Genomic DNA, 16,388 nt, shown 5'->3' with positions numbered 1-16,388 from the left:
AATAAATGTAGTGCTGCTTCCCTCTTAAGAGTGAAGTGCATCACTCCTTTCGCGACAGCGATCCTGTGCAAGGTGCTCTGGGTGACCCTGCTTGAGCAGGGGGGTTGGACTAAATGATCTCCAGAGGTCCCTTCCAACCTCAGCCATTCTGTGATAAGGATATAGCAGTGACTAGCTGAAAACTTGTCCTGAGGTGTTTCGGCTGTTTCTGTTTCCTAAGCTTCCTGCTTTGCCGTAGTCTTTGCGGTGGCTGCTTTAAAACCGGCCGCAGCGGCCTGGAGCCTCCCGCGTCCTTATTCCCGCTTCTCTTTGCGCCTCAAAGCTTTGCGCAGGCGGCGCGTTTCCCACCCGAATTAAAGCCGCGGCGCACCGAAACGGGCCCTTGGGCCTCCTGCTGCCAGGCGGGCAGAGCAGCCGAGCGGGAAGGGCCGGGAAGGACACGCTGAACCCCGCAGGGCTCCCCACTTTTTGGGGGGGTTTGTTTTGTCTTTAATAAAAGCCCGGGGCGGAGGGGGGGGGGGCGCTGGGGGCGGCGGAACGCGGGCGCGCGGCGGCGGCGCGCGGCGGACGGGCGCAGCGCAACACCGCTCCGCTCCGCTCCGCTCCGCGCCGCCCGGGCACCTTGGGCGGCGGCGGCGCCATGGTGTTCCTGCCGGACGAGGCGCGCTCGCTGCCGCCGCCGCCCCTCTTCAACAAGGGCTCGGCGTGGCTGGGCCTGGCCGGCTGGGGGGCGGCTCTGCTGGACAACGGCTTCAACCGCCGGCCCGTCCTCCGAGCCGGTGCGGGGCTGAGGCGGGGGGCCCTGAGGGGAAGGGCTGGGGGGGTTGGGCTGCCGGTGAGGGCTGGGGGGGCCCTGGGGAGAAGAGCTGAGGGGTTGTGGGGATTTGGGGTGCGTGTGAGGGCTGGGGGGTCTGTGAGGTGAAGGTCTGGGGGTGTTGGGATTTGGGGTGTGTGTGAGGGCTGGGGGGGCCCTGAGGTGAAGGGCTGGGGGGGCTGGGGGGATTTGGGGCGTGTGTGAGGGCTGGGGGTCTGTGAGGTGAAGGTCTGGGGGTGCTGGGATTTGGGGTTTGTGTGAGGGCTGGGGGGGCCCTGAGGTGGGGGGCTGTGGGTGTTGTGGGGATTTGGGGTGTGTGTGAGGGCTGGGGGGGTCCTGAGGTGAAGGTCTGGGGGGGTTGTGGGGATTTGGGGTGCGTGTGAGGGCTGGGGGGTCTGTGGGGTGAAGGGCTGGGGTGTTGTGGGGATTTGGGGTGTGTGTGAGGGCTGGGAGGGCTCTGAGGTGAGGGGCCTGTTGGGGAGGAGGGAATGTTTGTGTAGGCGGCGCCTTGGGAGGGAACAGGAGAGGCAGGGAAAGGGCATTATGTGGGATTTGGGGAGGGTTTGGGGTGGGGGGAAGGGTGAGGGAGCCCTGAGGTGAAGGGATCTTTTGGGGGGGTTGGAGGAGATCGAGGGGGGGCTGGGGAGGGGGCATTTTATGGGGGGTGGATTTGGGGTGATTATGAGTGTTATAAGGATGGGGGTGAAGGGGAGGGAGTTCTGAGGTGAGGGGACTTGTTTGGGATTGGGGGTGTTTGGAGCAGATTTGGGGGGGTGGGGAAGGGGGCATTATATAGGGTTTGGGGGGCAGTCAGAGTGACTGTGAGGGCTATGGGGGTGAGGGGAGGGAGCCTTGAGGTGAGGGGGCCTCTTTGGGCTGGGGGGGGGAACCAGGGGAGTTGAGGAAAGGGGTGTTATGTGGGAATTGGGGAGATTTGGGGTGACTGCGAGGGCTTATAGGGGTGGGGGTGAGGGGCAGGAGCCCTGAGGTGAGGGGGCCTGTTTGGGGGGCGGCAGGGGAGGTTTGCCTAGGTGAGGGGTGCTGCGGGGACTTGGGGGGCCGGGAGGGGGGCTGGCTGGACCCAGGAGGGGCTGAGGGAGCTCAGGGCGAGGTGGGGCAGAGAAGCTGGGGCAGGTTTGTGGTGGCTGAAGCGCCTGGGGAGAAGCAGGGTGTGGAGCTGGGGTTGGGGAAAGGGCTGTGGGGATTCGGGGACCTGCCTGCGAGGGGCCGGGGGCGCAAAGCGGGAGGGTGGCACCCGCCAAAGAATCGCTGAGCTGAATTCAGCGCGTTTCCAACAGAGGGGAGAGATCCCCTAGTACTTGCCCGTGAGCTTTCTGTCGTTGTGACGGGGTGATCTTTGGGGGGATTCTGTTTTATTTGCGTTTTTACTCGTGCCGAATGATCGCTTTGGACTTTCTCATCACGATCCAGGTGTTCACCGCCAGATTCTGTTTGCGACTGTGGGCTGGTTTGTTGGGTATTATCTGATTAAGCGTACAGAATATGCACATGCTAAAAGGGACAGAGAATTGTTCGAGTATGTAAAGCAACATCCCGAAGACTTTAAGACGAAAGGTATAATGAGCTGTTATTTTAAGAACGACCTTAATCTGCTGTACCACAGAGATTAATAAACACTAATATATATCAATATGTTGATGTGTTACTGATAGAATCCCATTTCTCTCTGGCAAGTCGTACATACTTTGCGCTTGATTTGCAACATAAATTGCAACAGTAGTCAGGAAACTTGTGATATGAAAAGAGAGATTCTCACTCAGCAAATCAGCTGCATTGATGACCCTCTCTTATTCTGAAAAGCTTATTTTAATATAAAAATTGCAGAGCCGCAAGAGAAAGAATAGACCAAACTCATGCCAGCAAAAGAGAAACAAAGAAAGTAATGAAAATTAGAAATTATGTTTTTTGTTGGTTTTATTCTTATAAAATTTAGGGGCCCCAGTCAAGATGAAGATTTTGTTACAGGCATTATACAACTTATAGTCAGAAAAGGCCCTTGCCCCCAAAAGTTTTTCCTTTAGCGGTAATAGGTTACCCGCTGTAAGGTCGTGCCCTTTTAGATGTGGTGACAGAGTGCTGTCCCTAGGGTGGTTCTGAGCTTCTCAGAATTGCAGTGCACGTTGATTCAAAAACGTTGTGTGATGAATATTCAGAAAAGAAGTAGAACAGGTGAAAAAAGTATAAATAGAAATGTCAGGAAGCTAAAGTGCAGTTGGTTTTTGCTAGCTAATTGATGTTGTTTGAAAGAGCCTTGGTAAATAGCGTTGTTTTACTAAATCTAGTCAATATGTGAAGCAATGTAATGGTGAAGTTATGTTAAGCATCTAGTGTACTGTCCAATAAAATACAGTTAGTTGACTATTGCTGTTTGATTATGATTTGCATCATCCTGTGTCAGTAGATACCTGTAGAAATAAAGAACACTTAGTAGCGAGGTTCCTTTATAGGGATCTGCAGTTCAACCCTGTGAAAAGGAGGAGAAGTTGCCTACTTAGTTTATGCTGCAAGTTAATATTTCACTGGAGGTAGCAAGAGACAAGTTTTTGGTGACCTTGTTAAGTTTTTGATCAAAAAAATGAAGCCTTTGATATTCAAGTCTTCAAAATCTACCTGAAATGTTGAATTGCAATTCTATTCATTGCCTTTTGCAGAAAAGAAGAGAATAGGAGAGCTTTTGGAGGATTTCTGTCCCATTCGCTGAGGTTTTCTTCAGCAGCTGCGAGCCTGTGTCACAAGATGCAGTGCACTGAACCAGTTCCCTAGTGGTAACTTAAACAGGCTGCATGTTAATGACTGTTCAAATGTGCACGGCTTGGAAAAAATGATTATTCACTTTCATATAATTAAAGTTATGATTAAATACATAGTGTTTCATTAGTCTTTCTTTTAACATTATGATTATATTGTCAATGTATATGTAACATTGATATTTGTAATATGGTGATAATTTTGATTCATCCCTTTTTCAATTATTAAGACTTTTAATTGTGGAAATGGAAGATTGTTTATGCAGAGTGCATTAAAAAACAAAACAAAAACAAACAAAAAGTGGATGGGTAGATTCCTACTTTCTGTTTCTCATTAGCTTTTTTCCCAACTTTTGAGCATACTCTGAACCAGCCCCAGAGATCACTGTAGTGGGATCAAAGCCAAAGGCTGGCTGTGAAAGAAGTTCTGTACCACCAAGGAAAATGTATGCCCTCCATAGTTGATTCCCTTTATATTTTGCCTTCTCAGTTTGCTTTTTCTTGCTGAGGATGATGATCAGGATCCAACCTTTCCACTTCCCAACTTGGTTTGTGGATCCTGAATCCACATCTTGAACCCAAGTGTTTTCCAGACATGATGAGGATCTGCAGCTCTTCACTGCAGGGTCCAAGTGCTCAGCACATCTGAAGGTCAGAGTACTTCCAACTATATTTAAATGTTTGAGTCTGAAAACACAGACGGTCCAAAGAAACTTTTGAGGCTGTCTTAGTGAATATGGCAAAATCAGCAATGGCTTGATATCCCCAAGGAAACATCCGAAAATGGTCTTTAAAACACTGTAAATTTTCTGTTATCTGTGCAGACTTCTACCTCCTTCCCTTTTCTGTTAACGGCTGGTGACTATCCTGATGTTCCCTTTCTGAGCTATGGCTCCAGTAATGGAGTGCACTTTTGGGGGACAGGAGAGGAGCTGGTAAAAAGCAGGACTCTAACTTTTGTTGCAACCGTCGTCAAAGTTTCTTCGTCAGTTCAAATTACCAGTCCGGTGTGCTGGATTTCTCAGTACATGGTGCAGAAGTGCATCTGGGCTAGATTCCTCCACTGCCGTTGCATTCCCTAGCGTGCAGCCTTCACTCGGTGCGCCTTTTTGCACTGCGCGCTGCCTGGAGGTGCTTCCTCCAGTGCCTCTTCCTGGGAGGAAGCCTTGCACAAGCCAAAACCCTTCAGCTAGCTGGAGCTGTTTGCAGCTGCGGCTGCTGGTTCAGCTCCCTGTTCCCATCCGGTCCTGTCCCTTGTTAGAGAATATTGAACTGAAGCTGTCTAGAATTAATTGCTTAGCATAACTTGCTTAGCATTAGTAGCTAAATTTGCTGAAGCCTTAGGCCTCAGGCTGTGAACTTGCTGTGAACTTTTACTTAGATAAGTAAAAGGGGGCCCCAGAGCCGGTTCAAGCTGGAGGGATAAAGAAGTTACACGGACAGCAGGAGTAGCCAACCTTGAAGATAAGCAGCGGCCTGCCTAGAGACAATAAAGGGGCCCAAGGAAGAAGGGGAAGAACCGAGACCTAACTATTACTATTGGTCCAAACTATCGCTTAAGGGGTGGGGAATTTAGATTGTAAGGGTATAATTGCCCAGGGATTTCTTTGTTCGGGGTCCCTCTTCGGAGGCACCCAGCTCGAGCTGTAATTACCACACATATGTCATTAAATTTTATTTTTCTTCAATCTGACTTCGAACTTCTGCCTCAGCAGGAACCTAGGGTCGGACCCTGTTATGGAGGCCGGCGAGCCTGATTTTCCATAACACCCTCGTGTGTTGGAGGTGCTTCTGTGTTGCGGAGGGGTGATGCACTTCACTCGTAAAATGGAAGCAGCACTATGTTTATTGCGGTAGGACAGCGACTTAACAAAGTTCAATCATAAATAAGAATGATTTAATGAGGTTCGATTGGCAAGGTTCACTCAGTTATTTACTGCATGAAGGACAGGGTCAGATGCGTGTGCAACGGAGACCCTCCCGTTGAGTCATGAGGTTCAGAAAGGACCCCCTTGCTTTCTAAACTCTTTCGGAGAGGAGCCTAGGTGTGGCTGGATCCAGTCCTAGTCCCAGACTTGGTCAATGGTTCATGTCTAAGGGATTATGTGCACAATTAATCAGAGATATAACTCAGCAAAGTTCGCAAAAGTTCAGCATGCTATTAATCACTTACCGAGGATCTGTTGCAGGTAAGGAATCTCCCTCAGCCTCGAGGAGTAACCTTGAGAGGTGACCCTGCTCAAAAGGAGGTTCTGCAGTGCAGCCCGCTGCCATGCAGGAGAGCTCAGTGGGCTCTGGGCTGCCCCCTATTTGTGGGGGGGAGATGATTGACTCATAGTCATATTTGCATGCTAGATGGGTCTTAGTTGGCACATGCTCAATTAGTCCCTGCATTTGTGCTCTCTGCAGGGAGGTCAGGTTGAAGGGGAGAGAGCACATCATTGGGGGAAAGGAGCACACCGTCACATGCTGGAGCAGAGATGAGTGTCCAGCTACACTTGCTATAAGGTGAAAGGTGTCCCTTGGCTCCAGGACCTCTATGTCCCAGGATCCCCATCCCCATAAGCAGATGAGCCTGTGCAAGATGGGTGCGAGAAAAGGGCCTGTCTCCCTCCACCACCAGTGCTGAAAAGTGGCCATGCCCACCATCATAAGCTGAGGCAGCACTGCTACAGGAGAACCCAACCTGGGGCCGGCCTTGCCGGGAAGGAGCACAGTTTCACCTGGGGAGACCGGTCTCAGCTGCTGGAAGAGGTGATTTCCCCTTCCCTGGCCCTGGGGGAGGCCTCAGGCAGGGCTTAAGCCTGAAAGAAAGCACCAACACTCACAAGCACCTTCAAGGCATTTGTTTTATTAGCAAGGAGTGGGGGAAAGTCCCCTCCAAGTCCAGGTACCAGCTGGAGAAGGGGTTCAGCATTTACAAGGGACTGTGCGAGTTCTCAGTGCAGTAGTGCAATGCAGTCGCCTGCATGCTGCTCTTTGAAAATCAAGAGGTATGTCTCGAGCCCTGGAGCTCTTCTGATGGCCCTCCGAGAAGACAGCAGATGTTTCTTCATATGGGCACAACAGGTGAGGTGGTTCTGCCAGGGCCAAAACCATTGCTGTTGTGCAGCACCAGGGGTCAGGGATGAGCTGCCTCGGTGCAAGGAGAACGAGTTGGCCTGTGGGAAGAGGCAGAGATGATGTGTGACGGTGGGATCCTCTCCTTCCTGACACCCACACCGATTCTGCAAGAGCACCTGCCATAACCCCAAACACCCATCCAAGGTGTTTTTGTCCCTGGCTTGCCCAGTGAGAGAGACCTTATCTCCAGCCCCAGATAAATAAAATCAATCCTCCAGGACGGTCTGCATTGACGGGAAGAGATAAATCCCCAATTTCATCATGGAGGTCTCAATCTGCTAGATATTTGGAGGGATTTCACACCAATGCCAAGGCAATTCCCCAAGACCCCCTCTCCTTGGGGACACTGGCTCCCTCTTGCCTGGTTGCCCTGCGTCTGCCCAAGCTCCTACCTTGGAGGCCGGGGTCAGGTTCACCAGCTGGGCTGCCCATCGCTGAGGTTGATCTGCTCAAGGATTTGGCTGTAGCGTCGCGTGAGGGCGTTGGCGTCTCTGGTGAGGTGGGTGAGCACCTGCTGCAAGCCGTTGAGGTGGTGGGAAAGGCGCTCCTCCAGGTCAGCGTCAGCGTCTGCTGCATCGTCTGGGGCTTTGTGCGTGCTGGCGCCGGGCAGGCTCTGCTCGGTGACGGACCCCAGGCCTCTCTCCACCACAGGCTTGATGGACTTCAGGAGCTGGTAGCGCTCGTACAGGTCCCTGCGGCCATCGGCAGCGGGGGAGGCCTCGTCGGGCTCCGGGAAGACGCCTCGGAGCAGGCTGGGAAACATCACCTCCTGCTCCATCTTCTGGGTGGCTGAGAAGTACTGCTCCATGGCCCAGCTCCCGCGGCTGCGGCAGTGCTTTTCTCGGCTCGATGGGCACCGTCTGCTCCCCCTGCCCCCGGGGAGGGCTTTTTATGCCCGGGGTGGCTGTCCGTGGTGGCCGTCCCTCCTCTCCTCGCAGCCAACGGCCGTGCTGGACGGTGCTGGGGCTTGGCTGCGTCCCCAGCTGGAGCTGAGCCAAGGTGCAATCGGCCCTGGCTGAGCCTCTGCTTGGCCTTCATCCGAGCTGGACGGCGATCCTGGGGCACTTCTGCACGCAGATCAGGACGTGGCCACGAGGGGAGCTGCTGAAGGGCCCCCTCCTGGCCTGTCCTCCCTCTGCCGCTGCTGCTGGAGATGGTGGGGAAAGTGCTGAGCTCCTGCCCCCGCCACCATGGTATGTCTCCCTCCTCTCCTTATGCAATGCTTGGCATACGATTCCTCCTGGGAAGTTGTGACACACCATTTCATCACAACTAGCCCAGAGGTGACGGCAGTCGGCAGCAGCCAGGGAGCAATTTGGAAAGAATGCACCGTCAGTGAGCTGCTGTGCTGGGTTCAGCATTGCCTGAGACCAAGGCATCTAATTATTATAATATATATATGTATAAAAAATATATATTTTGTATATATATATAATATATGATATAATTCGGCTAATTGGAGGCTATCCTGCTGGAAGGCAGATCTGCAGAGAACGACGTGTTGGACAGCAAGTTGACCAAGGGCCAGCAATGAGCCCTCACAGCAAAGAAGGACAGTGGTTTCCCAGGCTGCATTAGGACCTGCCAGCAGGTCGATGGAGGTGATCCTCCCCCTCTACTCAGCCCCGGTGAGGAAGCATCTGGAGGTGTTCAGTTCTGGGCTCCCCAGCACTGGAGCGAGTCCAGCCAAGGGCTATTTAAGATGATGAAGGGACTGGAGCATCTCTCGTGTGAGGAAAGGCTGAGAGAGCTGGGCCTGTTCAGCCTCAAGAAGACTGAGGGGGGGGGGGTTGTTATCAATGTGTACAAATATCTGAAGGGAGGGTGTCGAGAGGATGGGACCAGACTCTTTTCAGTGGTGCCCAGCGACAGGACGCGAGGCAACAGGCACAAACTGAAACACAGACAGTTCCATCTTAACATGAGGAGAAACTTCTCCACTGTGATGGTGACAGAGCACTGGAGCAGGTTGCCCAGAGAGGTTGTGGAGTCTCCTTCTCTGGAGGTATTCAAAACGCACCTGGACGTGATCCTGTGCAAGGTGCTCTAGGTGACCCTGCTTGAGCAGGGGTGTTGGACTAGATGATCTCCAGAGGTCCCTTCCAACCTCAGCCATTCTGTGATTCTGTAATAGGATGTGACCACGAGAAACCTCAGAAATAGCCCATTTCTGAGAGCTCTCCCCCAGCCGTGGGGCGTGCTGGGGAAAGACAACCTGACCCCGCGACGGGGAAAGTCTTGCAGCTCGGGGCGCTGAGCAGTCTGCACGTGGGGGGAACGACACGGCGCCCGGGGAGCAGCGTGGCTCAGGGCTTCCCGCTGCAACCGGGGACATGGGAGAGCTCAGCCAGGGCCAGACTCTGGTCTCTGCAAGCTGGCCGGTTTGGCGACGGAGAGGACGGTGGGCACAGGGAAGGCTCAACCTGGAAAGTCCCCCCTGAAGCCAGTTTTCTGCCCTCCCCTCTGCAAGGATGCAGCCCGTGCACGGGACGGCCGCGCTGCCTCCCTCGCCCCGATGCTCCCCGTCGGCGCCCACAGAGCAGGACACGGCCGATCCCACCCGCACCGCTTCGGAGACCCCCGCCGCAGCGTGCCGGCAGGGTCCGGGGGAGCCGGCGCCGCCCTGCAACCTGGAGACCCCCCTGCGCGGGTCCGGCTCGGGCACATCGTGGGGCCGCGGTGCAGCCGAGCTGCCGACACGCGGGGCAACGGCCCGGCGGCGGGCTTGGTGTCAGCCCGTCCCCGTCAGCAGGGCAGAGGCCAGGGCCGGGGAAACGGCCGGCTCTGCCCGTCCCGACGTGGCCGAGCGGCCGTGCGGAAAGAGGCCCCTATTTTGGGAACGTCCCGCGGGCCCCTTTGGCCTTTGGCTCCCCTTGGCGACGGGCAGCGCTCCCTGACAGTGCACCACGCGCACGCACCGTGCCACCGGCGGCCTGCGAGCGTCCCGCTGCGCGGCACCGGCCAGGAGCCGGCGCTGGGCTCTGCCCTCTGCTGCCCGCACCGGCCCGGCCCCCGCCCGCACCGGCACCCCTGCCCTCGGCGCTCTCTGTCTGCTGAGGGAGCCCCGCGGAGGCACCGGCCCTGCCTGCTGCGGGCTCGGGAGCACGTCCCGCGCGTGGCCAGCCCCGACGTCCTCCTCCCTGCCTCGCTGACCCCAAGCTGCCGTGGGCACCAGGGCGCTCGTGCTCCCCGCTCCCGACACGTCCGCTGCCGAGAGCCCCGCGGGCTCAGGGCCCTGCAGCTGCCTCAGCCCGCGTCTGGCCCCAGCAGCACTCAGGGTCCGGCCGTTCCCTCTGTTGGGGCTGCCCGGGCCTGCCCGGAGCCCTCGGCTCCCTGTATTTCCCTAGCGTGGTGGTGGGGCTGCTTGTAAGAGGTGCTGAGGGAGCAGAGGGGATTGAGCGATCGAGATCCTTGTGCAGTTCTGCTGAAACAACTGCTGAGAGCAGTGTCAGTCCCCTGGTTTCCCAGGGACACGCAAGGAAACCGCCTGCGTGCAGTGCTTGGGGCCCTACAGCTGTCCCAGGCGGAAAAGCATTGGTGAAGTAACGACACACAGAGGCTCCGTGGGCAGGAGTCGCGCTAGGAAATATTCCCAGACGTTGCTCAAAGCAGACGGCTGCCCTGGGTGAAGGCTGCAGCAACAACACTGCAGAGGAACCAGGGCAGAAGCCCTTCCCCAGGGCGCTTGGAGAAATCCAGCATCCCACATTGGGGACCTGAAGGAATAAGGTGAGAGGAGTCCAGGAGCTGGATGCCTCACCCACACACTGCTGGCGAGACCCTGTGGGAGAGGGGAGGAGGAGGATGGGGCCAGGAGCTGCCCAAGGGCCCTCTCCCAGCCCATCCTCTTTGTCCCGCTGCTCCTGGAGACCCTGAGGAAAGAGGTCAAGGAGACTGGGATGAACCGGGCAGGGTGCACTGCTGCTGCCTCCAGGGTGTCAGGGCTAATGCCGGGAGGGGAAGTGGCTGTAGCCCTCCCTGGGGCATCAAGGAGTCTGCTGGACCCTAGAAAGCCTCAGGAGAAGCACTAGCCAAAGAGGCTTCCTTGAAGCTCCTCCAATGCACCAGCTCTTCACTAAGAGTGTGTCTGGGACATTCTTGACCCTTAGGCACTCCTGGAAAGGAGCCTGGCCAAGGAAACACAGCCTGCGGCCAGGCTTAGGGAGATAAGGTCTGTGCTGGAGTCCCTGGTGGACTGACGAGCCATGGTGTCAGCTCTGGGCTGCTGCTGTTGACAACCTGCCTGCCCCAGTGACACCCAGCAAGAAACTGCAGGATTGAGATGCCGAGGCCGGGGGCCACCCTGTGCAGCCCTGTCCTGGGGCATCCCAAGCCCTGAGCTAGCCCCAAGCCAACCTCCTTGGGGAGAGGCATTGCAAGCCACAGGCATCAGGCACTTCAGGCGAGGAGATGTCTGGTGAGGGCACCTCATGTTCCGGGGTCTCATTGGCTCTGAGTCTTGTCCTTGGGACAGCCTGACCTGGCTTTCATCCACCCAGCTTTTCCCATAGAGAAAGACATCCCATACCAAAGGCGTTCACGGGGCTGGCTGGAGCCACAGACCTGGAAAAGCTGCAGTTGCACGTGGCCTCACTGAAACTGGGTCTTCTGCTGTGGGAAGAGTATGGCCTCTGTGTGTGCACAGGAGCCAGGCACAAAACCTGGTGAGTGCCTGACCAGACTGTCAGATCACAGGACTGTTGGATCAGAAAAGAGCTCTGGAGATCATCTAGTCCAACCCCCTGCCCAAGCAGGGTCACCTAGAGCAGGCTGCCCAGGACCCTGTCCAGTCAGGTTGTAAATATCTTCAAGGATGGAGAATCTGCAACTTCTCGAGGCAACCTGTTCCAGGGATCAGTCACCCTCACAGTGAAGAAGTGTTTTCCAGTGTTCAAGCAGAACTTCATATGTTCCAGTTTGTGCTGGTTGCCTCTTGTCCTATCGCTGGGCACCACTGAGAAGAGCCTGGCCCCATCCTCTTGACACCCTCCCTTCAGATACTTAAACACATTGACAAGATCCCCTCTCAGTCTTCTCTTCTCCAGGCTGAACAGTCCCAGCTCTCTCAGCCTCTCGTCATATGAGCCATGCTCCTGTCCCTTCATCATCTTAGTAGCCCTTTGCTGGACTCGCTCCAGTAGCTCCATGTCTCTCTTGTACTGGGCAGCCCAGGACTGGAAACAGCGCTCCAGGTGTGGCCTCACCACGGGAAGGATCACCGCCCTCCACCTGCTGGCAACACCCCTCCTAACATAGCCCAGGATACCAGTGGCCTTCATTGCCTCAGGAGCACATTGCTGGCTCATGGTCAACTTGTTGCGCACCAGGACAAGGAATAGTGCAAGAAATGCACCCCAGAAAGGAGGTCTGTTGGGCAAGGGCTGTTTTCAAGTGCTCCTTGGCAGCATCTCCGTGTGGGATGTTGGTCATGTCTCACCTCGGCCTTCTTGCACTTACTTTTTTCGTTAAATCCCCCCCTCTGCAGGTGCCTGGGGGATTACCATGTTTGGTCCTGGGGGATGGATTTGTGCATGCAGAAATGGGGCACGCTGGGATGTAGCAGACATTACAACTCCGTGCAGCACTCAGAGAGTCCCGAATCATTGCCATGGATGTGGATAAGCTAACACAGAGGTTCCTCAAATAAAAGGAGGCCCAGGAGAGACAAGTCCTCACATGACAGAAATGGGATTTGTTCCACCTCACGCTGCCCAGAGACCACCCTTGAATCACCGTGGCCGGACACCCAGAAGAGCAGGGAGCATCTGGAAGGAGCTGAGGGCTCCGGGCAGGCCCGGGCAGCCCCAACAGAGGGAACGGCCGGACCCTGAGTGCTGCTGGGGCCAGACGCGGGCTGAGGCAGCTGCAGGGCCCTGAGCCCGCGGGGCTCTCGGCAGCGGACGTGTCGGGAGCGGGGAGCACGAGCGCCCTGGTGCCCGCGGCAGCTTGGGGTCAGCGAGGCAGGGAGGAGGACGTCGGGGCTGGCCACGCGCGGGACGTGCTCCCGAGCCCGCAGCAGGCAGGGCCGGTGCCTCCGCGGGGCTCCCTCAGCAGACAGAGAGCGCCGAGGGCAGGGGTGCCGGTGCGGGCGGGGGCCGGGCCGGTGCGGGCGGCAGAGGGCAGAGCCCAGCGCCGGCTCCTGGCCGGTGCCGCACAGCGGGACGCTCGCAGGCCGCCGGTGGCACGGTGCGTGCGCGTGGTGCGCTGTCAGGGAGCGCTGCCCGTCGCCAAGGGGAGCCAAAGGCCAAAGGGGCCCGCGGGACGTTCCCAAAATAGGGGCCTCTTTCCGCACGGCCGCTCGGCCACGTCGGGACGGGCAGAGCCGGCCGTTTCCCCGGCCCTGGCCTCTGCCCTGCTGACGGGGACGGGCTGACGCCAAGCCCGCGGCCGGGCCGTTGCCCCGCGTGTCGGCAGCTCGGCTGCACCGCGGCCCCACGATGTGCCCGAGCCGGACCCGCGCAGGGGGGTCTCCAGGTTGCAGGGCGGCAACGGCTCCCCCGGACCCTGCCGGCACGCTGCGGCGGGGGTCTCCGAAGCGGTGCGGGTGGGATCGGCCGTGTCCCGCTCTGTGGGCGCCGACGGGGAGCATCGGGGCGAGGGAGGCAGCGCGGCCGTCCCGTGCACGGGCTGCATCCTTGCAGAGGGGAGGGCAGAAAACTGGCTTCAGGGGGGACTTTCCAGGTTGAGCCTTCCCTGTGCCCACCGTCCTCTCCGTCGCCAAACCGGCCAGCTCGCCAAGACCAGCGTCTGGCCCTGGCCGAGCTCTCCCACGGCCCCGGTCGCAGCGGGAAGCCCTGAGCCACGCTGCTCCCCGGGCGCCGTGTCGTTCCCCCCACGTGCAGACTGCTCAGCGCCCCGAGCTGCAAGACTTTCCCCATCGCGGGGTCAGGTTGTCTTTCCCCAGCACGCCCCACGGCTGGGGGAGAGCTCTCGGAAATGGGCTACTTCTGGGGTTTCTCATGGTCACATCCTATTACAGAATCACAGAATCGCTGAGGTTGGAAGGGACCTCTGGAGATCATCTAGTCCAACCCCCCTGCTCAAGCAGGGTCACCTACAGCACGTTGCACAGGATTGCATCCAGGCGGGTTTTGAATATCTCCAGAGAAGGAGACTCCACAACCTCTCTGGGCAACCTGCTCCAGTGCTCTGTCACCCTCACAGTGAAGAAGTTTTTTCTCATGTTCAGATGGAACTGTCTGTGTTTCAGTTTGTGCCCGTTGCCTCGCGTCCTGTCGCTGGGCACCACTGAAAAGAGTCTGGTCCCATCCTCTTGACACCCTCCCTTCAGATACTTGTACACGTTGATAACAACCCCCCCCCCCCAGTCTTCTTGAGGCTGAACAGGCCCAGCTCTCTCAGCCTTTCCTCACACGAGAGATGCTCCAGTCCCTTCATCATCTTAAATAGCCCTTGGCTGGACTCGCTCCAGTGCTGGGGAGCCCAGAACTGAACACCTCCAGATGCTTCCTCACCGGGGCTGAGTAGAGGGGGAGGATCACCTCCATCGACCTGCTGGCAGGTCCTAATGCAGCCTGGGAAACCACTGTCCTTCTTTGCTGTGAGGGCTCATTGCTAGCCCGTGGTCAACTTGCTGTCCAACAGGTCGTTCTCTGCAGATCTGCTTTCCAGCAGGATAGCCTCCAATTAGCCGAATTATATCATATATTATATATATATACAAAATATATATTTTTTATACATATATATATTATAATAATTAGATGCCTTGGTCTCAGGCAATGCTGAACCCAGCACAGCAGCTCACTGACGGTGCATTCTTTCCAAATTGCTCCCTGGCTGCTGCCGACTGCCGTCACCTCTGGGCTAGTTGTGATGAAATGGTGTGTCACAACTTCCCAGGAGGAATCGTGTGCCAAGCATTGCATAAGGAGAGAAAGGAGACATACCGTGGTGGTGGGGGCAGGAGCTCAGCACTTTCCCCACCATCTCCAGCAGCAGCGGCAGAGGGAGGACAGGCTGGGAGGGGGCCCTTCAGCAGCTCCCCTCGTGGCCACGTCCTGATCTGCGTGCAGAAGTGCCCCAGGATCTCCAGCCAGCTCGGATGAAGGCCAAGCAGAGGCTCAGACAGGGCCGATTGCACCTTGGCTCAGCTCCAGCTGGGGACGCAGCCAAGCCCCAGCACCGTCCAGCACGGCCGTTGGCTGCGAGGAGAGGAGGGACGGCCACCCCAGACAGCCACCCCGGGCATAAAAAGTCCTCCCCGGGGCAGGGGGAGCAGACGGTGCCCATCGAGCCGAGAAAAGCACTGCCGGAGCCGCGGGAGCTGGGCCATGGAGCAGTACTTCTCAGCCACCCAGAAGATGGAGCAGGAGGTGATGTTTCCCAGCCTGCTCCGAGGCGTCTTCCCGGAGCCCGACGAGGCCTCCCCCGCTGCCGATGGCCGCAGGGACCTGTACGAGCGCTACCAGCTCCTGAAGTCCATCAAGCCTGTGGTGGAGAGAGGCCTGGGGTCCGTCACCGAGCAGAGCCTGCCCGGCGCCAGCACGCACAAAGCCCCAGACGATGCAGCAGACGCTGACGCTGACCTGGAGGAGCGCCTTTCCCACCACCTCAACGGCTTGCAGCAGGTGCTCACCCACCTCACCAGAGACGCCAACGCCCTCACGCGACGCTACAGCCAAATCCTTGAGCAGATCAACCTCAGCGATGGGCAGCCCAGCTGGTGAACCTGACCCTGGCCTCCAAGGTAGGAGCTCGGGCAGATGCAGGGCAACCAGGCAAGAGGGAGCCAGTGTCCCCAAGGAGAGGGGGTCTTGGGGAATTGCCTTGGCATTGGTGTGAAATCCCTCCAAATATCTAGCAGATTGAGATGTCCATGCTGAAATTGGGGATTTATCTCTTCCCGTCAATGCAGACCATCCTGGAGGATTGATTTTATTTAGCTGAGGCTGGAGATAAGGTCTCTCTCACTGGGCAAGCCAGGGACAAAAACACCTTGGATGGGTGTTTGGGGTTATGGCAGGTGCTCTTGCAGAATCGGTGTGTGTGTCAGGAAGGAGAGGATCCCACCGTCACACATCATCTCTGCCTCTTCCCACAGGCCAACTCGTTCTCCTTGCACCGAGGCAGCTCATCCCTGACCCCTGGTGCTGCACAACAGCAATGGTTTTGGCCCTGGCAGAACCACCTCGCCTGTTGTGCCCACATGAAGAAACATCTGCTGTCTTCTCGGAGGACCATCAGAAGAGCTCCAGGGCTCGAGACATACCTCTTGATTTTCAAAGAGCAGCATGCAGGCGACTGCATTGCACTACTGCACTGAGAACTCGCACAGTCCCTTGTAAATGCTGAACCCCTTCTCCAGCTGGTACCTGGACTTGGAGGGGACTTTCCCCCACTCCTTGCTAATAAAACAAATGCCTTGAAGGTGCCTGTGAGTGTTGGTGCTTTGCTTCAGGCCAAGGCCTTGGCCAAGGCCTCCGCCAGGGTCAGGGAAAGGGAACGCAGCTCTTCCAGCAGCAGCCCCAGGCGAGACCCTGCCCCGTCCTGGCAAGGCTGGCCCTGGGCTGCGATCGCCCGTAGCAGCACAGGTGTTATGGCACAGGGTTGTGAGACAAGGGATGGAAACCCACCGTTCGCATTGCCCTGGTATCATCATCCAGTCTCTGCAGGCTGAAAAGCAGTGCCAAGCTCATGGCACACAGAGAGTCCATGTGCAT

At 57.0% G+C, this 16,388-nt stretch overlaps 3 protein-coding genes across 3 annotated transcripts; 2 read left to right on the top strand and 1 right to left on the bottom strand.

Moving 5' to 3' along the window:
- Positions 1–569: 569 nt before the first annotated feature.
- On the top strand, positions 570–3,699 carry NDUFC2 (NADH:ubiquinone oxidoreductase subunit C2). Its single transcript, XM_067313224.1, has 3 exons — positions 570–779; positions 2,246–2,389; positions 3,487–3,699. Exons 1-3 carry the CDS (start codon positions 641–643, stop codon positions 3,534–3,536), a joined length of 333 nt encoding a protein of 110 aa, XP_067169325.1. The 5' UTR covers positions 570–640; the 3' UTR covers positions 3,537–3,699.
- Positions 3,700–7,117: 3,418 nt separating this feature from the next.
- On the bottom strand, positions 7,118–7,513 carry LOC136991104 (thyroid hormone-inducible hepatic protein-like). The gene has a single exon (XM_067289613.1). The coding sequence runs from the start codon at positions 7,511–7,513 to the stop codon at positions 7,118–7,120; it is 396 nt and encodes a 131-aa protein (XP_067145714.1).
- Positions 7,514–14,999: 7,486 nt separating this feature from the next.
- Positions 15,000–15,395, top strand: LOC136991103 (thyroid hormone-inducible hepatic protein-like). The gene has a single exon (XM_067289612.1). It carries the CDS (start codon positions 15,000–15,002, stop codon positions 15,393–15,395), a length of 396 nt encoding a protein of 131 aa, XP_067145713.1.
- Positions 15,396–16,388: the final 993 nt, after the last annotated feature.

Source organism: Apteryx mantelli, chromosome 1 (genome assembly GCF_036417845.1).
Source record: "Apteryx mantelli isolate bAptMan1 chromosome 1, bAptMan1.hap1, whole genome shotgun sequence".
In the NCBI taxonomy this organism is placed as follows: domain Eukaryota; kingdom Metazoa; phylum Chordata; class Aves; order Apterygiformes; family Apterygidae; genus Apteryx; species Apteryx mantelli.
The sequence above is the reverse complement of the archived record's forward strand: the minus strand, read 5'-3'. Positions and strand labels throughout refer to the sequence as shown.

What these genes read in the sequence shown, in the direction of transcription:
- NDUFC2 (XM_067313224.1), top strand. Translation starts at nt 641, where the DNA reads ATGGTGTTCCTGCCGGACGAGGCGCGCTCGCTGCCGCCGCCGCCCCTC. An exon ending in CCGGCCCGTCCTCCGAGCCG is followed by an intron (nt 780 to 2,245) that starts GTGCGGGGCTGA and finishes ATCACGATCCAG; the next exon opens with GTGTTCACCGCCAGATTCTG. An exon ending in CGAAGACTTTAAGACGAAAG is followed by an intron (nt 2,390 to 3,486) that starts GTATAATGAGCT and finishes TGCCTTTTGCAG; the next exon opens with AAAAGAAGAGAATAGGAGAG.
- LOC136991104 (XM_067289613.1), bottom strand. Translation starts at nt 7,513, where the DNA reads ATGGAGCAGTACTTCTCAGCCACCCAGAAGATGGAGCAGGAGGTGATG.
- LOC136991103 (XM_067289612.1), top strand. Translation starts at nt 15,000, where the DNA reads ATGGAGCAGTACTTCTCAGCCACCCAGAAGATGGAGCAGGAGGTGATG.